We start from the raw sequence: 18,886 nt of genomic DNA on the forward strand, positions 1-18,886 counted from the left end.
GGAGTCTCACAGTCTCTCCTGCCCGGGCTGGCTTTGAACCGCGATCCTCAGATCTCAGCCTCCTGAGTAGCTAGGATTACAGGCGTGAGCCACCAGTGCCCGGCTAACTAAAAACATCTTAAATGATGAAACCATACATGTTTTCATCTCCAACATATTTTTGGAAAGATGCTTTTTAAAGATGACATTATAAAATATTGAAGCACTTAAATTCTAATACAGGAAGAAATCTGTTTTCTCTGCTTTTGAGACAGGGTTTCACCATGTAGCCGAGGCTTGCCTCTAATTCTCAGTTCTTCCTCAGCTTTTGGAGTATTGGGATTACAGGTGTGAGCCACCATGACTGGCTAATAGCTCCAAGCATTACATCATCTAAAATCATCTCTCGTTTCTCCAGCACAATTAACTTATGTTTGGGTCCCTGAGTTGACTGTACAAACATTAAAGACCAAAGGAGAATAAAAAAATTCTTCAGAGAAGCATATACGGCAAACTGCTTAAGCAACAAATAAGCTGTAAGTGTGCGGCTGTTCATTCGGCACGCTTGTGTGAAAGAACTAAGTCCCTGTGACATTTCACTACAATGTCATCTGAGCCTTCCGGACCACTCAGGATTTAATAAGGCTTAAAAGAAATAAGGCATTGTGCAGCCACACACTCCTATATTTCCAGCTACTGAGAGGTTGGGGTGGGAAGCGTCAGCTGGGCACTGTCTCTGAGCTTTTGTGCTCAAGATTAGAGTCCTGCCACTTGAGCCACAGCTCCGCTTCTGGCTTTAGTTAATTGGAGAGGCAAGTTTCAGACTTTCCTGCCTGGCTTGGCTTCAAACTAAGATTCTCAGATCAGATCTCAGCCTCCTGAGTAACTAGAATTACAGGCATGAGATACCAGCACCAGGTCATTTTTTTTTTAACTTAAATAGTCAATGTTGGATAAAAGAAACGTTGTAAAAATCAAACCACTCATTTTACTGAAAGTTTATGTCTAAGTCAAAACTCCTCTCGCTGGCATGGGTTGAGCAGGAAGGTGGCTCTGGGGATGGGTGCCTGGGGCCTGGGCTTCCTCGGGGTGGGGTGTGTCTGTGGGGAAGGTCAGACCTGGATAAAGTTGGAAGCCATGACCCGAAGGCGGGCGGAGGAGTCTCCGGTTCTGGTGAGCAGTGCGGGCAGAGTCCTTTCCACGCAGTGTGTCGTCTCCACTTTACTCAGCTTATGCTTGGGAATGTACTGCGTGATTATCATCTTCAGCAGCTTCAGAGATGCCTGAAAGACCTGAGAGGAAGGGTAAGCACGCAGGTGATGGCTGGGTCTCACCAGCAGCCACCATGGTGCTCACCACCCCTGATGAGTCTCAACCATCTACTCAACGGGACAGCCTGTCTGAAGGTCTGGCCCGGCAGGCCATCTGGAGACTGCTTTCCAGATAGATTCCTGCACCCACGTGACCCTGTTCCTGTCCTGCCGTCAGGAGGGGTGCAGTACATGCTGTGACCTGAGGCCATCGGACTCCACTGCCTACACACGAGCTCCCGCACCACGAGCCCAGCCAGGCCGAGGACCAACTCTTCTTTGGTGGTGGGATCCTACCCATCGCATGTGTCAGGCAGGTCTGCTACCACGGAGCTCCAGCCTGTGCCTATGTATGAAGTGCGATCTAAGTATCATTTCAGGCTAATAACTCACTTTGCTCACCAGCATGATTGTAGCTACTCTTTTTTTTTTTTTGTCAGTCGTGGGGTTTGAACTCTGGGCCTGGGCGCTGTCCCTCAGCTCTTTAGCTCAAGGCGAACACTCTGCCACTTGAGCCACAGCACCACTTCTGGTTATCTGGTGGTTAACTGGAGGTTAAGAGTCTCACAGACTTTCCTGCCTGGGCTGGAAACCGCAATCCTCAGATCTCAGCCTCCTGAGTAGCTAGGATTACAAGTGTGAGCCCAGCAGAAATGCATTCTTTACCTGACTTATGTAATTGTAACCCCTCTGTACATACCCTTAGAGCAATAAAATAATAATGAAAATTTTAAAAAGCATTGGCAGCGCGTGGGCTTCCTGTGTCTCTTGAGAAAATAAACATGAGCTGAGAGCTGTGGCCCCCGCACAGCTGCTGAGGATCATGGAGAAGAGGCTGTGAGCCAAGGAGGGATTGGGGTGCACAGCTGCACCTCTGATTGCGCAGTGCATCTCCTGTTGGATGCCATCGGTGCACAGTGATGGCTACACAGGGACCAGGCTGTCCCACAGCCATCCTGGGCCGCTGTGGAGCTGTGGGACCCGGGGCCTGGAGGACTCACCGAGATCACAATGTCCTTCATGGCTCTTCGGATGAGGAAGACGGACGCTCTCAGAGTGTTCTTTAAATCTTCCTTTGGGGTTCCGATGGGCAGCTCCATCAGCCTTTTACTCAGAGCCAGCAGCGCATCCTCTCGGCAGGACCACGTCTTGGAATAGGCCCCGGCAACCTGCCACAAGCACAAGTCTCCTTTGCTGTAGGGGACAGTGGTTCCCACCCCATACAAGGTCCCCCAGACTGCGCAACCCAGAGACATGGCTTGTGTTTTAGTAGGAAGAAGAATCTGTTCTAGAAACATCTTCTGCAGATCCTTCTGCAAATCCGTATACAAGTGTTAAAAATGTGACAGGTGCACAGGGACACTGTGAAGCTGAGGCCTGGGACAGCTGGGCATTTCTTCCCCAAGAAAGTGGAAGCAGCTGGTGTTTCTGAGGGGAGCTAATCTTCACCAAAAGAACTTTGGTCTTAAATAAATGCTCATGCACAAAATCTGACATGTGAGCGCCTGTTCTGCAGTGCCTATGGGTGATAGTGTGTGGCTTCCCTGGGGAAATCAGCAACGGTCTAAAACAAAGCCTGGCTGCTCGCGCCTCCTCCCTTCCTGGCCTGTGTGCACACGTGTGTGCGTGTGAGTACACCTTGGGTTCTCTTCTTTACCAACGTCTCTCCCAGCACGTCAATGGCGGAGCTGGCTTCTCGCAAGGCCTTTTCTGTCAAGGGCTCTGGCTCCACGGTGCCGCCTCCCCTCTGAGCGCCCCGCGAGTCTGCCTGGCTTATTTCGGGCTCCCCTGAGGTGTCCCCCTGCGGCTTGCGAGAGGCTGGAAGGGGCCGTTCGTCATAGGGCAGAGTCTCCACCTGCCATGGGAGGAGAGGAGGCGGTGAAGCTCTGGGGGTCAGGGTAGGGGTCCCCCAGCTTTCTGCTCTCAAGGGAAGTGAGTGATCCTAATGGTGCATTCTTAACTAGCAGTACCATCAGATTATTTATAACTGTTGTATTATCATAGTATTTTATACTACAAATGGGCTGCAAGTGCCAAAGTTAGACCAGGCCTCCTATTATATAGCCTTTCTAAACAACACTAGATGAAATAAAAATCCATGTGGACTTGACTGTTACCCTCCCTCCCTCTACTTGCCTCTTCCTCCCTTCCTTCTTCTTCCCTCCCCCTCCCTCCCTATGCCAGGTATTCTGAGCTGCACTGTTGGATAAATGTATGTTTTTATAGACAAGCCTCCCTGGCAAACAAGTTAAAACACCCCAGGCTAAGGGCTCCATGCAGAAGGGGTCATTTTGGTTCAATCACACAGGTTATGAAAGTGAAGGTTATTCTTTTCTGACAAGATCACTGATGTCTTCCTAGTTTATTGCTTACAATTAATTAACTACCAAACTTGATTCTAATGGACATGTTTATGTCTGGTAGCTGACATTTAACAAGCTCTCTCTGCCCCCTGGCTAGGCAGCTGCCCATTCTATTTACTGCCCACCAGTCCAGCCAACACTTACTGAGCTAAATTTATGCCAGGCACTGCTCCTGGCGGCCCCCGCCCCACAACGAGGAAGGCGGACTTCCTGCTCTCATGGGCTTGGTCCTGTTCCCCTGGGGATACAGGCATACAATTAAATAAGCCAGCATGGAGCAGGATTTCAGGGATGAGCAGATAAGCGATCAGGTCCTGAGGAGGTGTCACTGTGGTGCTAAAGCCACCTCGGCCCTTATAGAAACAGTAGTGAGCCTGCGCCCGTGCGCAGCTATGCTCCTGTTCTAACATCCACCCTGTGGTCAAAGCTGAGGACACCGAACAGTGACCACTCAAGCAGTCAACCTGGTAAAGACGGGTGTTGAGGAGTGGTGACAGCTCCTCCCAGGGGCACCCTAGACCAAGATGGAGCCATGGCTGTTCTGCTCTCTTCTGCTCCCTCATGGACACGCTCTGGGGAACACTGGCCCTTCCTCGTCCAGTAGCGTATCTGAAATCTCCCAGAAGGCCTTGTCACATCTCTCCTCTGCCGGAGGCTGGTGAGGTATGTGGCTGAGGCTCACCTGCGGGGTGAATCTGAGGACTCCCACGCAGAGTGAGGCATGTGCTCACCCTCGATGGCCCAAGTGGCCCACACGCCAGCAGCCGGCTCTGTGGTGATGAGGAGCCAAAATGCACGGAGCACTAGGAGGAAACCTGCTTTTTGCTGACATGGCTGAGCTCCTGAATCAAACTAGCCCAAACCCCGTGTGATTTCTTATGTTGCTAGCTGCAGGAGTCAGTGAAACCCCTACTTCTGTGACCTCTGACAAAGTACTCAGGCAGCACTGGGGTTTGAACTCAGGGCCTGATGCTTGTGAGGCTGGTGGGCTGCCACTTGAGCCATGCCCCAGCCATGCCAGCTGGCTCTGTGTTCAGTGATCCCGCCTCCCTCCTACAAGGCCAGAGGCGGGCTGGCCTGGGGTCCTCGGCACCAAGACCTGGCGTGGCACAGGCCCCGTGGGTGTCAGCGGGCTGCGGATGGGACTGTGCACCAGGCGGCAGCAGAGGGACTTACAGGGTTTCGTGGCAGAGGGCCAGCGGCGGGAGGCGATGGGTCTGCGGCAAAGCACCGGGGAAGAGTCTCCAGGGGGTGTGATGAGAGTTTCTCTTGAAGAAAGGGGTCTGCAGGCAGGTTTTCTGGCACCGCCTCTTCTGGCTGTGGTGGCGAGGGCACTGGCTTCTGGTGGCGGGGACTGCCAGGATGTGCGAGGGGCTGGAGGGGCAGGGCGAAAGGCCTTCGCGTCTGGAGGAGAGGAAGAGAGCATTGGCCATGGCCAATGCTGTGCCGGGAGAAGGACTCCTGCACGCTGACAAGCCTCACAATAAAGCAAAGCTCCCATTCCCAGCGTCCTGTGGCGTTCCCTCGGCCATCTCCACAGTTAGGACTGGGGCTACAGAATCTCTAGGCATGCCTAAATCCTAGTGTGAACGTGGGCATGTATGTGCAAACCCCGCCCCCCCCGCCCCCCGGGAAAAGCAGGAGCGGGGGAGGAGAAGAGAAGGCACTTGGGCTGGACCCAAAGAGGCCTGGGCTCAACACTGGGCACTGCTGTCCACTGTGTGGGTCAAGTGGTTTTGTGCAATGCCACCCAGAAGAACAGAGGTGGTCACTGCCCTGGTGTGGCTCCCAGGCCTCAGCCCGGGTTTCTGGCTGCTTTCCTGCTTCAAGTGCTGCAAAGGCAGAGGCATACCCCATCCCAGCAGCCAGAGACCAGCAGCCGGAATGGAGGGGCTGGGTGAGCCGGGGCACCTGCATTCTCCACCTGTTCAGTGGGTCTCAGGGCCCAAGCTTCGGTCCTGCACAGGGTTTGGCTCACCCACCTACATGAGCTGTAAGATCAGAAGGCCAGCATGATACCTGTGGGCACCAAGGCTGTGCGGGTATACCTCCCGTGACTGCACACACCCGAAGAGTCCCTGGACTGAACAGAGGCCAGGGCTGGAGGGACGAGGAGCTGGTGGACAAACAGCAGTGCCTTGACCTCCTGACCTAGACCTTGTTCCCTTCCTCCTCTACTGTACATGCTCAAACATCACATCACAGCAGAATCTGCCAGCTATACACGGGGGGGGGGGCACTCCCTGCTCCCCCTCCCCCACAGCGGTCCCGCCCCCCCCCACCCTCACCTCAGGCTCCCCCTGCAGGAGGCCGTGCAGCTCCAGCTGCTCGTACACCTGGGCGCGGTAGCGCGCCATCTGCTGCTTCTTCTCCTTGGCCAGGTCGTAGTCTTCCTTCTCCACTGCACAGCGCTTCTCCACCTCGTACCGCCCCAGGCGCTCGCCAACCTGTGGCACAGAGGTCAGGTCTGCTGTGGAACGCCAGGGTCCAGGCAGGGACCACGTGAGAGTCTACGCGGAAGGGCCAGGCACTGGAGCACTATAGGACGGGCTGTGTGTCTCCCAAAGGTCCAGCTGCTGTCCTAGCACCCACAGCCAGGAACCCCATGCAAGCTTTGAGATAGCCCATCGCCTCACCCTACCCCTTCCCCCTCAGTCCCTGCAGAAAGTGTTGAGGGCCACGGCTTTGGGCTATGGTGGTGGTGAACCTGAGCCACGCACGCCTTCGGGGTGCTCACTGTCTCCATGACCTGAGACCCAGGACCTGGCCCCGTACTAGCTCCTTGGCTTCCAGGGACCTGCGCTTCTCAGTCTTCCCCTGGCGAAGGGGTAGGCGGCTTCTCAGAAGCAGCACCTTTTGCAAGTCGGCGATGGCCTGCTTCAGCTTCTTGGCGTGATCGTAGCGCTCCTTCTGGACAGCTTCCCGCTTCCTCTCATCCAGCCTGCGTATGATCTGGGCGACTTCAGGATCTTGGTACATGTCAAAAGCCAGGTCATCAAGGGGGGAGATGTAGTCAGATCTCCTGAGGAGAGAAAAGGCCATGAGGACAGGCAGGCCTGCGCACCTGCTCACGGCGGGGAAGGCACCATCGGCCCACGGTCCCTCCAGAGGAAAGGCCTGGTGAGCCGTGAGCTCTAAGTCACAGTGGCCATTCTGTTTTTGTTTTTCTTTTGGGTCCGATTGTGGGGCCTGAACTCTGGGCCTGGGCGCTGTCCCTCAGCTCTTCAGCTCAAGGCTAGCGCTCTACCACTTGAGCCACAGCACCACTTCCGGTTTTTTGCTTTTTTCTTATGTGGTGCTGAGGAATCGAACCTAGGGCCTCAGGCATACAAGGCAAGCGCTCTACCACTGAGCTACCTTCCCAGGCCCCAGAGTGGCCATTCTGCCTCTAGAGCCCTACCCTGATGCTTAGCTGCCTGTGCAACAGGCCTCTGAGCTGAGTGTGTGTTCATTCGTTCATTCATTCAAAAGTGTTCCAAGAGCAGATCTGGGCCACATGTGGCAGAAGCAAGGGGCCTGTGCGCTGCCGGAGTCAAATACAGATGGGAAACAAGAGGACAGAATGGGCGACCAGGCCTCCCTCCAGCTGGTGTGGGGGCAGCAGTCCAGTCTAGGCTCCATGTCATCACGCTAACTGATGACCACAAAAGGTTTACATTGCTACCACTGGGCTGTACTCAGAGTTACATTGTACAATTTCACCCCAAGTCCTATGCAGGTCCAGAAAAGTTCTTTTAGGAATCAGTTTATTCTGGTGATACTGGAGTTTGAACTCAGGGCTCTGCTTGCTAGGCTGCTGCTGCTCTACCAGTTGAGCCATGCCTCCAGCTTGTCTTTTGCTAGTTATTTTATTTTATTTTTTGTCGGCTGTGGAGTTTGAACTCTGGATCTGAGCGCCATCCTTGAGCTCTTCAGTTCAGGAGAGCACTCTACTTCATGAGACACAGTCACTTCTGGTTTCCTAGTTGTTTATTAGAGATAAGAATCTCACGGACTTTCCTGCTCAGGCTGGCTTTGAACTGTCATCCTCAGATCTCAGCCTCCGGTGTAGCTAGGATGACAGGTGTGAGCCACTGGCCCCTGAATATACACAATCTTTTTCATTATCTGAATATCTTCCTTCTGATTAAGTAATGCTTCATTCTTTGAAGTTTCCACAACAGGGCAACAACCATCTTCCTTCTGAGGCAACAATATAGGTCCAACCACTCAGCCGAGACTCAACAGAGGACCAGTGAGAGTCCCCATGGCCAGTGCCCTAACAGCATGGTGTGTGCCTGGTTGCATCTGTGACCTGGATATCACTACATATAGGCAAATTATAATCAAAGAAATGCCATGAAAAATTTGTCTGGACACACAAGGTGCTGGTGGCTCAGGCTTGTAATCCTAGTTACTCAGAAGGCTGAAATCTGCGATCAAGGTTCAAAACTAACCAAGAAGGAAAAATCTATGAGACTCTTACCTCCAATTAAGCAGCAAAAAGCCAGACTCAGAGGTGTGGCTAAGTGGTAGAGCATCAGTAGCAAAAAAAGCCAAGTGAGAGCAAAGGTCCTGAGTTCAAGCTTCCAGTAGCAGTGCATGCACACGCCCATACCTGTACACACACATGCGCGCAATCACATACATTCTACCAAATCAACAGAAGCAACAAAACAGTGTTCCACAGTTCTGCAGTCAGAATTGCAAGGACGATGGCAGTAGGGGCACTGTGGAATCCCAGAGGTGACAGTGGGTTCTAAAGTCCAGTGCTCCAGCTTACGCCAGCTCCTCACAAACCTCTCACTGCCCTTCCTGGGGTAGGTAGGCACCAGGACAGGACAGGAGACTGCCGTCAGTGCGGGCAAGGACATCCTGGGATAGGGGCCTGTGCCATAACGAACAGCATGTCCCTTCTCTCATTGGCAGCAGTGATTTTGAGCTCAGCCTGTGTGTCCTAAGGATGTACTCAGGAGTGGGTGAGGAGGGATGAAGCCATCTGGCTCTCTAAGTTTTCCAACTCTTTACTGCCAGGGATACATAACACTGCAAAAACTAAGATTAAAAAAAAGAGGTTGTAGCTGGGCATTGGTAGCTCATGCCTGTTATCCTAGCTACTCAGGAGGCTGAGATCTAAGGATCCCAATTTGAAGCCAGCTCAGGCAGGAAAGTCTGTGAGACTCTTACTTGTGATTAATCTCACACACACACACACTCACACGCGCGCGCGCGCGCGTGCGCGCGCGTACCAGAAGCAGAGCTGTGGCTCAAGTGGTTGAGTGTTAGCCTTGAACAAAAAGGCTCAGGGACAGTGACCAGGTCTGAGTTCAAGCTCCAGGACCAGCATGTGCGCACGCGCACACACGTGCGCGCACACACACACACACCCACACACACGCAGCAGAAGTGTATTCATGAAAATTATACATGAAAAATAACATAATGGGGGGGCTGGGAAGGTGGCTCAGTGGTAGAGTACTTGCTTTGCATGCATGAAGCCCTGGGTTTGATTCCTCAGCACCACATAAGCAAAAAGAAAAAAGCTGGAAGTGGCGCTGTAGCTCAGGTGGTAGAGCACTAGCCTTGAGCTTAAGAGCTGAGGGACAGTGCCCAGGCCCAGAGTTCAGGCCCTACGACCGGACCCCTCCCCCCAAAAAAAGAAAGAAAAATAACATAATGGGAAAGAGATGGGAGAAAATGTGTTTTTTAAGAACTTATATGACATGCATGTGGCTTTAAAAAGTAGCCATAAAATGATCTTGTCTAGCTGATCGTGTCAGTTAAGACCTTTGAATCTGCCTGGGCCTGAGGACAGCTGATGCTTTCATCCGCCTGTACCTGAGGGAGGATGACATCTCAAGGCTAGAACTGAGGAAGTCTCTAAAGGCAAAGGTGCAGATTGGCAAATTATCACAGCTGCCTTTGTCTTTACAACTTGGCAAGACATTCCGATCAGGTACTTGTCGGCGCTAGATGCCTACATGACTCCAGTTGCCCTCAATCCACACCTCGGAAATGACTTGACACTGGTGATTCTGACGATGGTCGTGAAGGTTTCTTGTGAAAGTAGGGGAGGGTTCTTACCCAGCGTAAGTTCCTTCTAGGGCCGGGTCCTCAGGGTTATGCCCAAGATAATGGTCAATTAGCTTCTCTCTAGAGGTCTGTAAGAGCAAAATATCTGCTCAGAATCTCAGCAAACAAGGGACAACATGGAAGTGTAACTACAACTATTCCTAGAAAGTTTTAGCAAGGTTCAGTGGTCCTGGTCTGTTAGAGGGATAGTTAAAATTCTTGAGTAGAAGACAAGTTATAGTTGCTAAAATAATCTGACAGTTATTCACTAGTCAGTTTTACAAAGATTTTTTAAAAAATATCCTCTTAATGGTTTTAATGATATTTTTTGTGATGAAAATAAATGACTTGGAATGAGACTCCAAACTTACAATATTATTCTTGTCACCAAAATCTGCAGGGTCTCCAATGATATTTATCGCAACCAAAGCAACCTAAGAAAGAGGTAAAATCAACAAAATGTAATGTCTGAGATGTCTCAAGCCTTTTATAACTGTGAGCTACAGTATCACCACAGGGATGATATATATATATATATATATATATATATATATATATATATATGTATGTATATCAAAATGCATCAACTATAGTGTTATAATAGTATACAGAATTATTAGCTTCAAAATGAATTATGTGCTGGGTGCTGGTGGCTCATGCCTGCTATCCTAGCTATTCAGGAGGCTGAGATCTGAGGATTGTGGTTCAGGGCAGCCTGGACAGGGAAGTCTGTGATAGTCTGATTGCCAATTAAAAAAGTTGGAAGTGGAGCTGTGGTAGAACACTAGCCTTGAGCACAAAAGCTAAGGGGCAGTGCTCAGGTCCTGAGTTCAATCAAGCCCCAGGACCGGCACACACATGAAAATTATGTAATTTTAAGTAACAATCTTATGTTGAACCAATTGGTTATTCTAGCCACTTGGAGCAGGGGAGAGGAACCCTTTTTCTGCCACAGACTATTTGTGTATTTGTAACTTCATTCACGGCCATACATTCGGGCAGCTGCACAGAAGCATATGCCTAGCCCATCCTGGATCAAATGATTTCTACAGCCTTGCATGGCCCGAGGCTGGATGTTCCCCAGGCTTGATTCAAAGGATGTTAAAGCAGCTGGAAGTACGGCTCTCAAGCTCCCTTTCTGCCCGGCATCTCTGAAGTCCGGTGTCCTGCTTTTCCATGCACAGCTACATACTCAGGGAGACAGCCTGGCTGAACCCAGGACCAGCGGTTACCCCAAACCTTCTCTTTGTAGTCAAGTCTTAACATGCACGTAAGAGAAAACACCCAGCCCATAATTCTGTGAAAGGAGGGCGCAGAGTCGCACGCATAGGGCATTGTCTCACCTGATTATATATGTTGTATTTGTTGACGTGGTTTTCGTGAAAAATCAGCTTGAGAAACTGCCCTACTGCATCCACATAAACAGACTTCAGTTCCCGGGCTTTGCAACCAGTCTTTTCATTGTCACAGAGAGAGACGTAGCTAAAACAAAAAACACAGAGGAAGAATAGGTTGAAGACAAAAATGCACCTTTTCCTACTGGACCTGACGAGTTTAAATAAAAGCCTGGGAACCGCCTCCCAAGTCAAATTCTAGTCTACAGTCTTGTTATGGGAGTGGGATTTGAACTCAGGACTACACACTTGATTAGCAAGCACTCTACCACTTGAGCCAGGCCACAGCTTTTTTTTCTTTCAGTTTCTCAGGCGGGGTCTTACAGACTTCTGCCTGGGCTGGAGTTGGTTTGCAATCCTCCTATCTCTGCCTTCCAAGTAACTGGGATTATAGGCTTGTGCCACCATGCCTAATTCATGTTCTCGAGAAAAGCTCTCTACTTGCAAAGCAGTTGAACGCTAGAATTGGCAGATGTGACAGGGCCTCCTTTGCACCAGACATATGGCGCCATGCTAGGAATGGCAAAGAGGACCAGGACGGGAGCCCCGAGGGAGATGTGGTCACGTTAACCATCAACAGTGTGTACATTTGAAATTCTATTCTTACCCAAGTCTGCGAAATCGCTCTGCTTGGTATGGCGCAAAATATTCCGGCAAGCTTTCACTAATGTAGAACTCGATCTTACTGGCAATCATGTACTGGTGGGCTAGTAACTGCAGTTTTCGTATTCGACATCTCTCCACCATCTGAAGAACAATTTCTTGTGGGAACTGGCAGAATCTGTAAGCCAACACACACATCCTTGTTTTCCTGAGAGAAGCCGACAGCTTCCGGCCGCCATGCGTGTGTATAAGCGGCATCTGGAGCAGGGGGCAGAGGGTCCCCAGGAGATGATGGCAGTCGGCTCCCATCTCTTGTGCTTTTCAGAGGTACAGCTGAGGCCTGGACCCGCCAGCTGCCTGGCACAAACCTTGCTTTTGGCAACGAGACAGATGTTGGAGGGAAACCTCAAGGTATTATTGGCATGAGTGGGTCAGTCTTAGGAGCCTGGACCAGCGCACATGGACAGGCCAAGGAACTTGGGAAGCACCTGCTTCCAGTGCTGGGCTAGCATTTTGGGACCACCTACTGTGCATGCTTGGGCTGGGGGAACCTAGGCTCCAGCATGTGGGGCTCTACCCACAGAGGAACGGCCCACGGTACGCACCGAGGCATGTGGGACTCCTATCCACACAGGAACGGCCCACGGTACGCACCGAGACACGTGGAGTCTACCCACGGAGGAACGGCCCACGGTACACACGGAGGCACGTGGAGTCTACCCACAGAGGAACACCCCACGGTACGCACCGAGGCACGTGAGCTCTACCCATGGAGGAACGCTCCACAGTACGCACCGAGGCACGTGGGCTCTACCCACAGAGGAACGGCCCACGGTACACACCGAGGCACATGGGGTCTACCCACGGAGGAACGGCCCGCGGTACGCACTGACTGTGTGGAGGCTGGAACAGCACAGCAGTCATGGGACACTGGTGAACACGCCCATGCAGTGTGGCCCCAGGAGGACCGTGCTGAGGGGACGGGAGAGGAGAGGCACCGTGCGTGGGACAGGGCAGTCAGGAAAGGCCCCACCCATGTCACTGTGACTGACACGTAGAGGTGTGAGTTGTAGGTTTTTCCCTTGTTCTCTGGCTCTGGGCTCTCTGAGTCTGCGGTCCTGAGGACAGCACAGCAGGGAGTTCCCCACCCCCACAAAGCCCCTCTGCATCTCTCCCAGCCAGTGACAAGCACTCTGGGCCCCAGGACAGGGCATCACAGCTTGTCCCAGGGTGCTGGTTGACTTGTCTTCCCTTGCCTTCCTGTGAGGGGTGTGGCCATAGGGAAGGAGACCCTCATCAACAGCCCTGACCTTCCTCTGGGAGTATGATGTGCCCTTCAGGCGGCTGTGTCAATGCACCAGAGTGCCATGTCAGGGCTATTTTGTTATTTACAAACATCATCAAAAAATGGTCCCTGTGTTCTCTGTAAGAACCTTCCAGTAGCACACAGTCACTGAGGAAATGTAGCCAGCACTGACCTCTGCTGAATGGAAGGGCTGCAGGGTGACCTTTATGTGCTGGGTTTGAACCCAGAACCTTGCATGTGGGAGGCAAAGAGCTCCGCCAGTGAGCTTTTGGCCTTTCTGAGACTGGGTCTTGCTTCACAACCCAGGCTATCACTGTGGACTAAGATGTGTGTCTGCAGGCATGCCTCCAGAGGGCTGGGATTACAGGCACACACCCTCTCCTGTTCTTGTACAGTTTTCAGAGTGTGGGCTCATCTTATAAGGGAAATAGGATCATCAGACTTTCTTGGAAAACAAAAAGCCATTGGGATGTGTAACACGGAAGCACAATTTGACAATCCTGTGGCTTATAGCATCCAAGTTACAGCAACAGCAGAGTCAGGTGAAGGAAAGTCACATGACACGGTCTCCATGCCTCCCCTTCCCCCCACTCCAGCTTTACCTTGGTGACCTCCATCCACTGACGGTGGGTGCGTGGATCATTAGTTCCCGAGCACTGAAGCCGTCTTCGTGTCCAGAAGAGCTGACCACTACGAATCCAATCTTGTGGGGCATTCTGCACACCTGGGCTGTAGAAGAGCAAGGGGCACTTTCTTTAAAGGAATTCACTAACCTAATGTTGAAAGTACTAGTTCATGCATGCCTAATGTACACAGAAGTTCAAAAAGACTTCAGAATTTTCCATCACTTTTCATAGACATAGTTCTACTTAAGGTAGAACGTACCTTGATTTTCCAAAGTATCTGTTCAAAGTTTGGCTTGGGCTGTGAACTGACCCATGTCCCCAAAGATGTTCAGTCCCTACTGTGGCACATGTGAACCTGAACGTACTTGAAAACAGGGCCCTTGCAGGTGTGATCCAGTGAAAATGAAGTTCTAAGGGGGCCGCTCCAATGTGGCTGGTGTCAGACTTCTAAGAAGGGGAAGAGGAAGGGCACAGTTCAGAGGGAAGACACTTGACTGGCATGTGCGAGGCTCTAGGTTTAATCCCCAGAAAACAAAACCAACCAAACAAAAGGCAGAAACCGGAGCCAAGAGGAATGCCAGGGGCTTCTGTACGCAACCCCTAGAGCCCGCAGCGAGGGAGCCCCGGCCGGCACCTGGACTTCAGCCCTCCAGTACCAGTTTGTGATACTTTGTGATGGCAAAAACCAAGTTTTTTTTTGCTAGGTTACAAATAGCAAGTTTTTCTGCATTTGTTAGGAAAGTAATAGAGCCAGTGTATAAACTAGTAGCCAATGACAGGAGGGGTGGGGGAACTCAGCCACAAGTGTAACAGTGATTGATCACTAGTATAACAAGAATCGATCACTAAGGCAACAGCAACTTATCCACTAGGGTAACAGTGACTGCTATATGAAAATGACAGGTTCATCAAGTGCAAACTTGATGACCGCAGGGACTGGACGACTGGCTGAGAATGTATTTAAAATACTACTAGGAGGTGGGCACTGGTGGCTGACACCTGGAACACTAGCTACTCGAGGCTGAGGTCTGAGGCTTGCCGTCTGAAGCCAGCCTTGGCAGGAAAGTCAGTGAGACTCTTACCTCCAATAACCTACTAAAAAAGCTGGAAGTGGAGCTGTGGCTCAAGTGGTAGACAGCTAGTCATGTGCAAAAGAAGTGCAGGACAGAGCCCAGGCCCTGAAATCAAGCCTTAGGCCTGGTAACAATAACCCACTAGGAAAACACAGTGTTGGTAGAAGTATATACACATACGGAAGACTGAGAATAGTGTTGATAGTTCTCATCTTGTACAAAAATGAACTCCAAATAGATCAAAGATCTGAACGTAAGACAAAAAAAGCTGAAACTTCCTCACCAGACACTACCTTGAAAGTGAACTATACAAATTGTGAGTGGGGATGGGAGGGAAAAACTGGGGAAGAGTGAGGGAAGGGGTGACACTGTCTCAACACAAATGTAATTATTACGTGACTTATGAAACTGTAACCCCTCTGTACATCACGTTTATAATAACAACAAAAACAAAAAATAAGTCATGTCATACCAGTACTTAAAAAAAAAGGAAGGGTGAAACTGCTTGAGGCAAACATAGGGAGCATTCTTGAAGGTACATATATCATTTTTCTGACCAGAACCCCAATTCCTCAGAAAACAAGAATAAGAACTGGAAAATGAGACTACCTCAAATTAAGAAGCTTCTGTACATCAAAGGCAACAATCCCTGGAACCAAAAGAAAACCTATAGACTAGGAAAAAATCTTTGATGGCTAGCTAACCATGAACAGGGGAAGAAATCCAACTGGGCAAATGAACAGGCAGTTCTCAAAAGAAGCACAAATAAACACATGAAGAAATGTTCCCTGTCAGCTGTAAAGGAAATGCAAAGCAAAACAGCACTGAAATTCCCTCTCACCCCAGTCCGACTGGCCACCACCAAGAAAACAAGCAAAGTCTGGGTAGGGGAGGGCCTCCTGCACTGTGAGTGGGAATGTAAACTACCCACTGTGGAAATCAGTGTAGAGGTTCCTGAGAAAACTAGAAACAGAGCTAAGATGTGATCCAGTTGCACCACTCCTGGTATAAATCCAAAGGAAGGCGAATCACCCCACCACCACGTTTATTCTTAGCAGGCAAAATACTGAGTGAGCCCAGGTGCCCACCAACTGATGAAGTGATAAAGGAAATGTGGTAAATGTACACAATGGAGTGCTATTCAGCTATACAAAAGAATGAAATGATGTCCTCTGTACGGTTAGACCAATACTGCCTGTTCTCTCTCATGTGTGGAATCTAGTTCTTCAAAGGGACAGGGGGTTGGAGTCGCTCAAATGGTAGAGCACCACCCAATAAGGGAAAGCAAGTGTCAGATAGAGAATCTGAGTCTCAGTCTTGGACAACAACAACAAAAAAGTGACAAGAAGGCAAAACAGGGTCTTCTGGGGGGCGGTGCCTGCAGGAGGGGAGTGAAAGGCGAGTGACAGGGATACATATGGTTGAAGTAGTTTCTATACATGCATGAGAACAGAACGTGAAAAACTTAAAGAAAATTTTAAAGTGGAGAAGTACAGATGAAGTGAGTTTGATCCAAGTACAGAAACATCACGATGAAATGCCTTTGTACAATTAGTGGTTGCTTTAAAGCCTCTCCTCCCTCCAAACTCCCCTCACACAAGGAAGAGTTCACTGCAACAAAAACGCCAGCATGTAGAAAGTGGGCAAAGAACACCCTGAGTGAGTTTTCCGAGTTGTGACTCTGTGGAGACCGACTCTGACTGCAGCTGGACATCGGCGTGTGGAGGACAGGCAGGGACATCTACTTCTGCGGCCTGGCACCACGCTGTCCTTGCTGCAAACAGCACCACACGCTGACTTTCCTCTGGTCACTCGTCGGGCCTCTGGCCTGCCCATCCCCTCAGGCCCTGACATGCATGGGGTATGCTCCTGGGCTGGATCAGAGCACGAATCTCATGCCCCTGCCCAGTGAGAAGCTCTCCCGGGAATACACGTTTGTGGCCCAGATGATTCTGTGTCAGGGCTATGCAGAAGAAGGGGCTGCCGGGGCCACCTGTGGCAGAGGCTCCCCTCCGGCTGAGGGCAGTGGTACTGATAGGCGGGGGGCCACTTGTGAGGCCTCTGAGGGCCTGCACCACTCCCAGACTCCCCGTTATTTTTCAGTTACCAGTCAATCAAAGCCCTGCTGAGCAAGCCATTGGAGCAAGGTTAAATCACATAGAAAGCAAAACCAAACCACCTGTCACTAAGTCAGAGGAAAAAGACCCAAACCACCTGTTGCTAAGTCAGAAGATTAAAAAGAATCCATTAGAAATGTCTCTGAGATAAAACACACTCGTAATTAGAATCCACTTTCGGAGGTCGGATGAAGCCTGGCTCGTTTTAACATGCCCGGTGCATAAGCGCCGTCTTTCTCCAGCTCACAGGGACCCTGAGGAGGAGCACTTCCATAAACCAATGACTGGCTGGAACTTGCTAATGTTTCTTGAAATGTAAGAGTAAAAAAGCATTTAAAACACAAGAACAAGCAAAGTTATATCTTATGCAAAATACAGTAGAGGAAAACTCAGCTAAACAAACCCAGAAGATAACAAAAAGCAAGTACAAAGCCAATGTTGAGTGACATAAGGCCTTGTCTACCCCCAGTGACGTCTGCACCCCAGGAACGGCACAGCTTTCCCTGATCTGCAAGGTCACTCGGGCTAGGAGCCTGTAGCTGACCTCCCCCCACTTGGCCACACCCACCATTACCATCCAAAGCCATATGGTGTGCCAGGCTGTACTAGATACAGTCCATTTACCTTCTCCGAGCCCTTCTTGTCTTGAATTCCAATGCTCAGCCAAATTGAACCTCAAGCTCACAGGTAGCATCCTTGCACACAGAAATTCTCATTCCTTGGATCACCTTTTAAAAGCAGTGTTTTGTCAAACTCTGCCTACCATGGCAATGGCTTTTGTTCTCAGGCAGCTAGGTTCATGTACCAATCAAAATATTGGTTACACTGGACATTTACATCCAAATACAGATGTATCTCTGCAGCTGCCCCCAATAAATTCCAAAGTATTCACCCTGAAGACCTGCGAGGATGACTGGCCACCATGGATGTGTGTGTGAGTGTGAGTACTGGGGCCTGAGTGCTGTCCAGCTTTTTTGCTCAAGGCTGGCTTCTAACAGTTGAGCCACAGGTCCACTTCCAGCTTTTTGCTACTTAACTGGAGATAAGAAGTCTTATGGACTTTCCTGTCCAGGTTGGCTTGGAACTGAGATCCTCAGATCTCAGCCTCCTGAGCAGCCAGGATGACAGGTGGGAGCCACCAGCCCCGGGCTCCAGTGTGGTACTGAAATCTGAAAAGCATCCCCAAGGGCCCAGAGTCTTCCGTCCCTGGGCGTGCTCACACACATCAGTATCACACGGGACACTTGCAGGGCTCTAGAGTGTGATGAGGGCATCCTGCCAGCTGGCCTTCCCCAGGGCATCGGGATCCAGGCTCCCCCCGAAGTGCCATCACTCTTCTCCCTGGCCATGCTTGGTTCTCGCACCAGACTAAGCTGAACTAAAACGCCACAGTAGCAACTTCCAGAGACTTTGTTACACCGTCACGGAACTAAAACTGTTTCCAGTTAAAGAAACAAGTGTCAGTATTAAATAGCGATGGGGGGGGGGCGGGGTAAGGCAATCTTAACCGACGGGAAGGCTTCAGAGAAACCTCAAAGAAAAACCAAGTCAGAGTGGAGCCTTCCATAGGGTTCTGGAAGCTGGTCCCCGTCAGCGAGGCGTGCGCTGCAGGGCAGGAGGCTGGGCACCGCATCCAACGCGGGGCAGCGGCGCCCGGCCTGGGAGGCCGCGGGGCGGGGCCTGGGAGGAGGGCGGGCCGCGGGGCGTCCATCTTCCCACCGAGGCAGCTCAGAAACCACTGTGCAACAACCACGCAGCTGGACCCGGGGGCACACCAGGGGAGGGAGGGAACTGAGGAGCTGTGGGGACCACTGGAGGAGGCCCAGGTCCACGCAGCCTGGCCTTCGGCTCAGTGACCACACGGTGCCCAGCTGCGGAGTCAACTCCTCTTGTCAGAACACCAGGTGCAATGCAGACATGGTGCCCGAACTCCATCTTCTCCAATCGTCAAAAACACTCAGCTGGAGCTGGGAAGGTGGCTCAGTGGTAGAGCGCTTGCCTTGCATGCCTGAGGCCATGGGTTCCATTCCTCAGCACCACATAAGCAAAAAGAAAAAAAGCCGG

At 50.9% G+C, this 18,886-nt stretch overlaps 2 protein-coding genes across 3 annotated transcripts in view; one reads left to right on the plus strand and one right to left on the minus strand.

Moving 5' to 3' along the window:
- Positions 1-13,732, minus strand: part of Cep104 (centrosomal protein 104kDa) — a 23,318-nt gene extending 9,586 nt beyond the window's left edge. Inside the window, exons 1-11 of one of the 2 annotated variants that reach the window (XM_013035421.1) lie at positions 13,609-13,732; positions 11,705-11,878; positions 11,047-11,185; positions 10,075-10,137; positions 9,716-9,792; positions 6,506-6,674; positions 5,941-6,099; positions 4,829-5,026; positions 2,947-3,144; positions 2,291-2,458; positions 1,098-1,271 (exon numbers count right to left, since the gene is read on the minus strand). In XM_013035421.1, the coding sequence (XP_012890875.1) occupies positions 1,098-1,271; positions 2,291-2,458; positions 2,947-3,144; positions 4,829-5,026; positions 5,941-6,099; positions 6,506-6,674; positions 9,716-9,792; positions 10,075-10,137; positions 11,047-11,185; positions 11,705-11,878; positions 13,609-13,721 (1,632 nt within the window). In that variant the 5' untranslated portion in view covers positions 13,722-13,732. Of the gene's footprint in view, positions 1-1,097; positions 1,272-2,290; positions 2,459-2,946; positions 3,145-4,828; positions 5,057-5,940; positions 6,100-6,505; positions 6,675-9,715; positions 9,793-10,074; positions 10,138-11,046; positions 11,186-11,704; positions 11,879-13,608 lie in introns of both variants that reach the window. The other variant, XM_013035414.1, reaches the window with a different exon arrangement.
- Positions 13,733-16,561: 2,829 nt separating this feature from the next.
- The window catches only part of Dffb (DNA fragmentation factor, 40kDa, beta polypeptide (caspase-activated DNase)), a 21,542-nt gene continuing 19,217 nt past the window's right edge, over positions 16,562-18,886 (plus strand). The window contains exon 1 of the mRNA XM_013031557.1: positions 16,562-16,733. Coding sequence (XP_012887011.1) covers positions 16,562-16,733 — 172 coding nt within the window. The remainder of the gene's footprint in view (positions 16,734-18,886) is intronic.

Source organism: Dipodomys ordii, unplaced genomic scaffold (assembly GCF_000151885.1).
Source record: "Dipodomys ordii isolate 6190 unplaced genomic scaffold, Dord_2.0 Scaffold6, whole genome shotgun sequence".
In the NCBI taxonomy this organism is placed as follows: Eukaryota; Metazoa; Chordata; class Mammalia; order Rodentia; family Heteromyidae; genus Dipodomys; species Dipodomys ordii.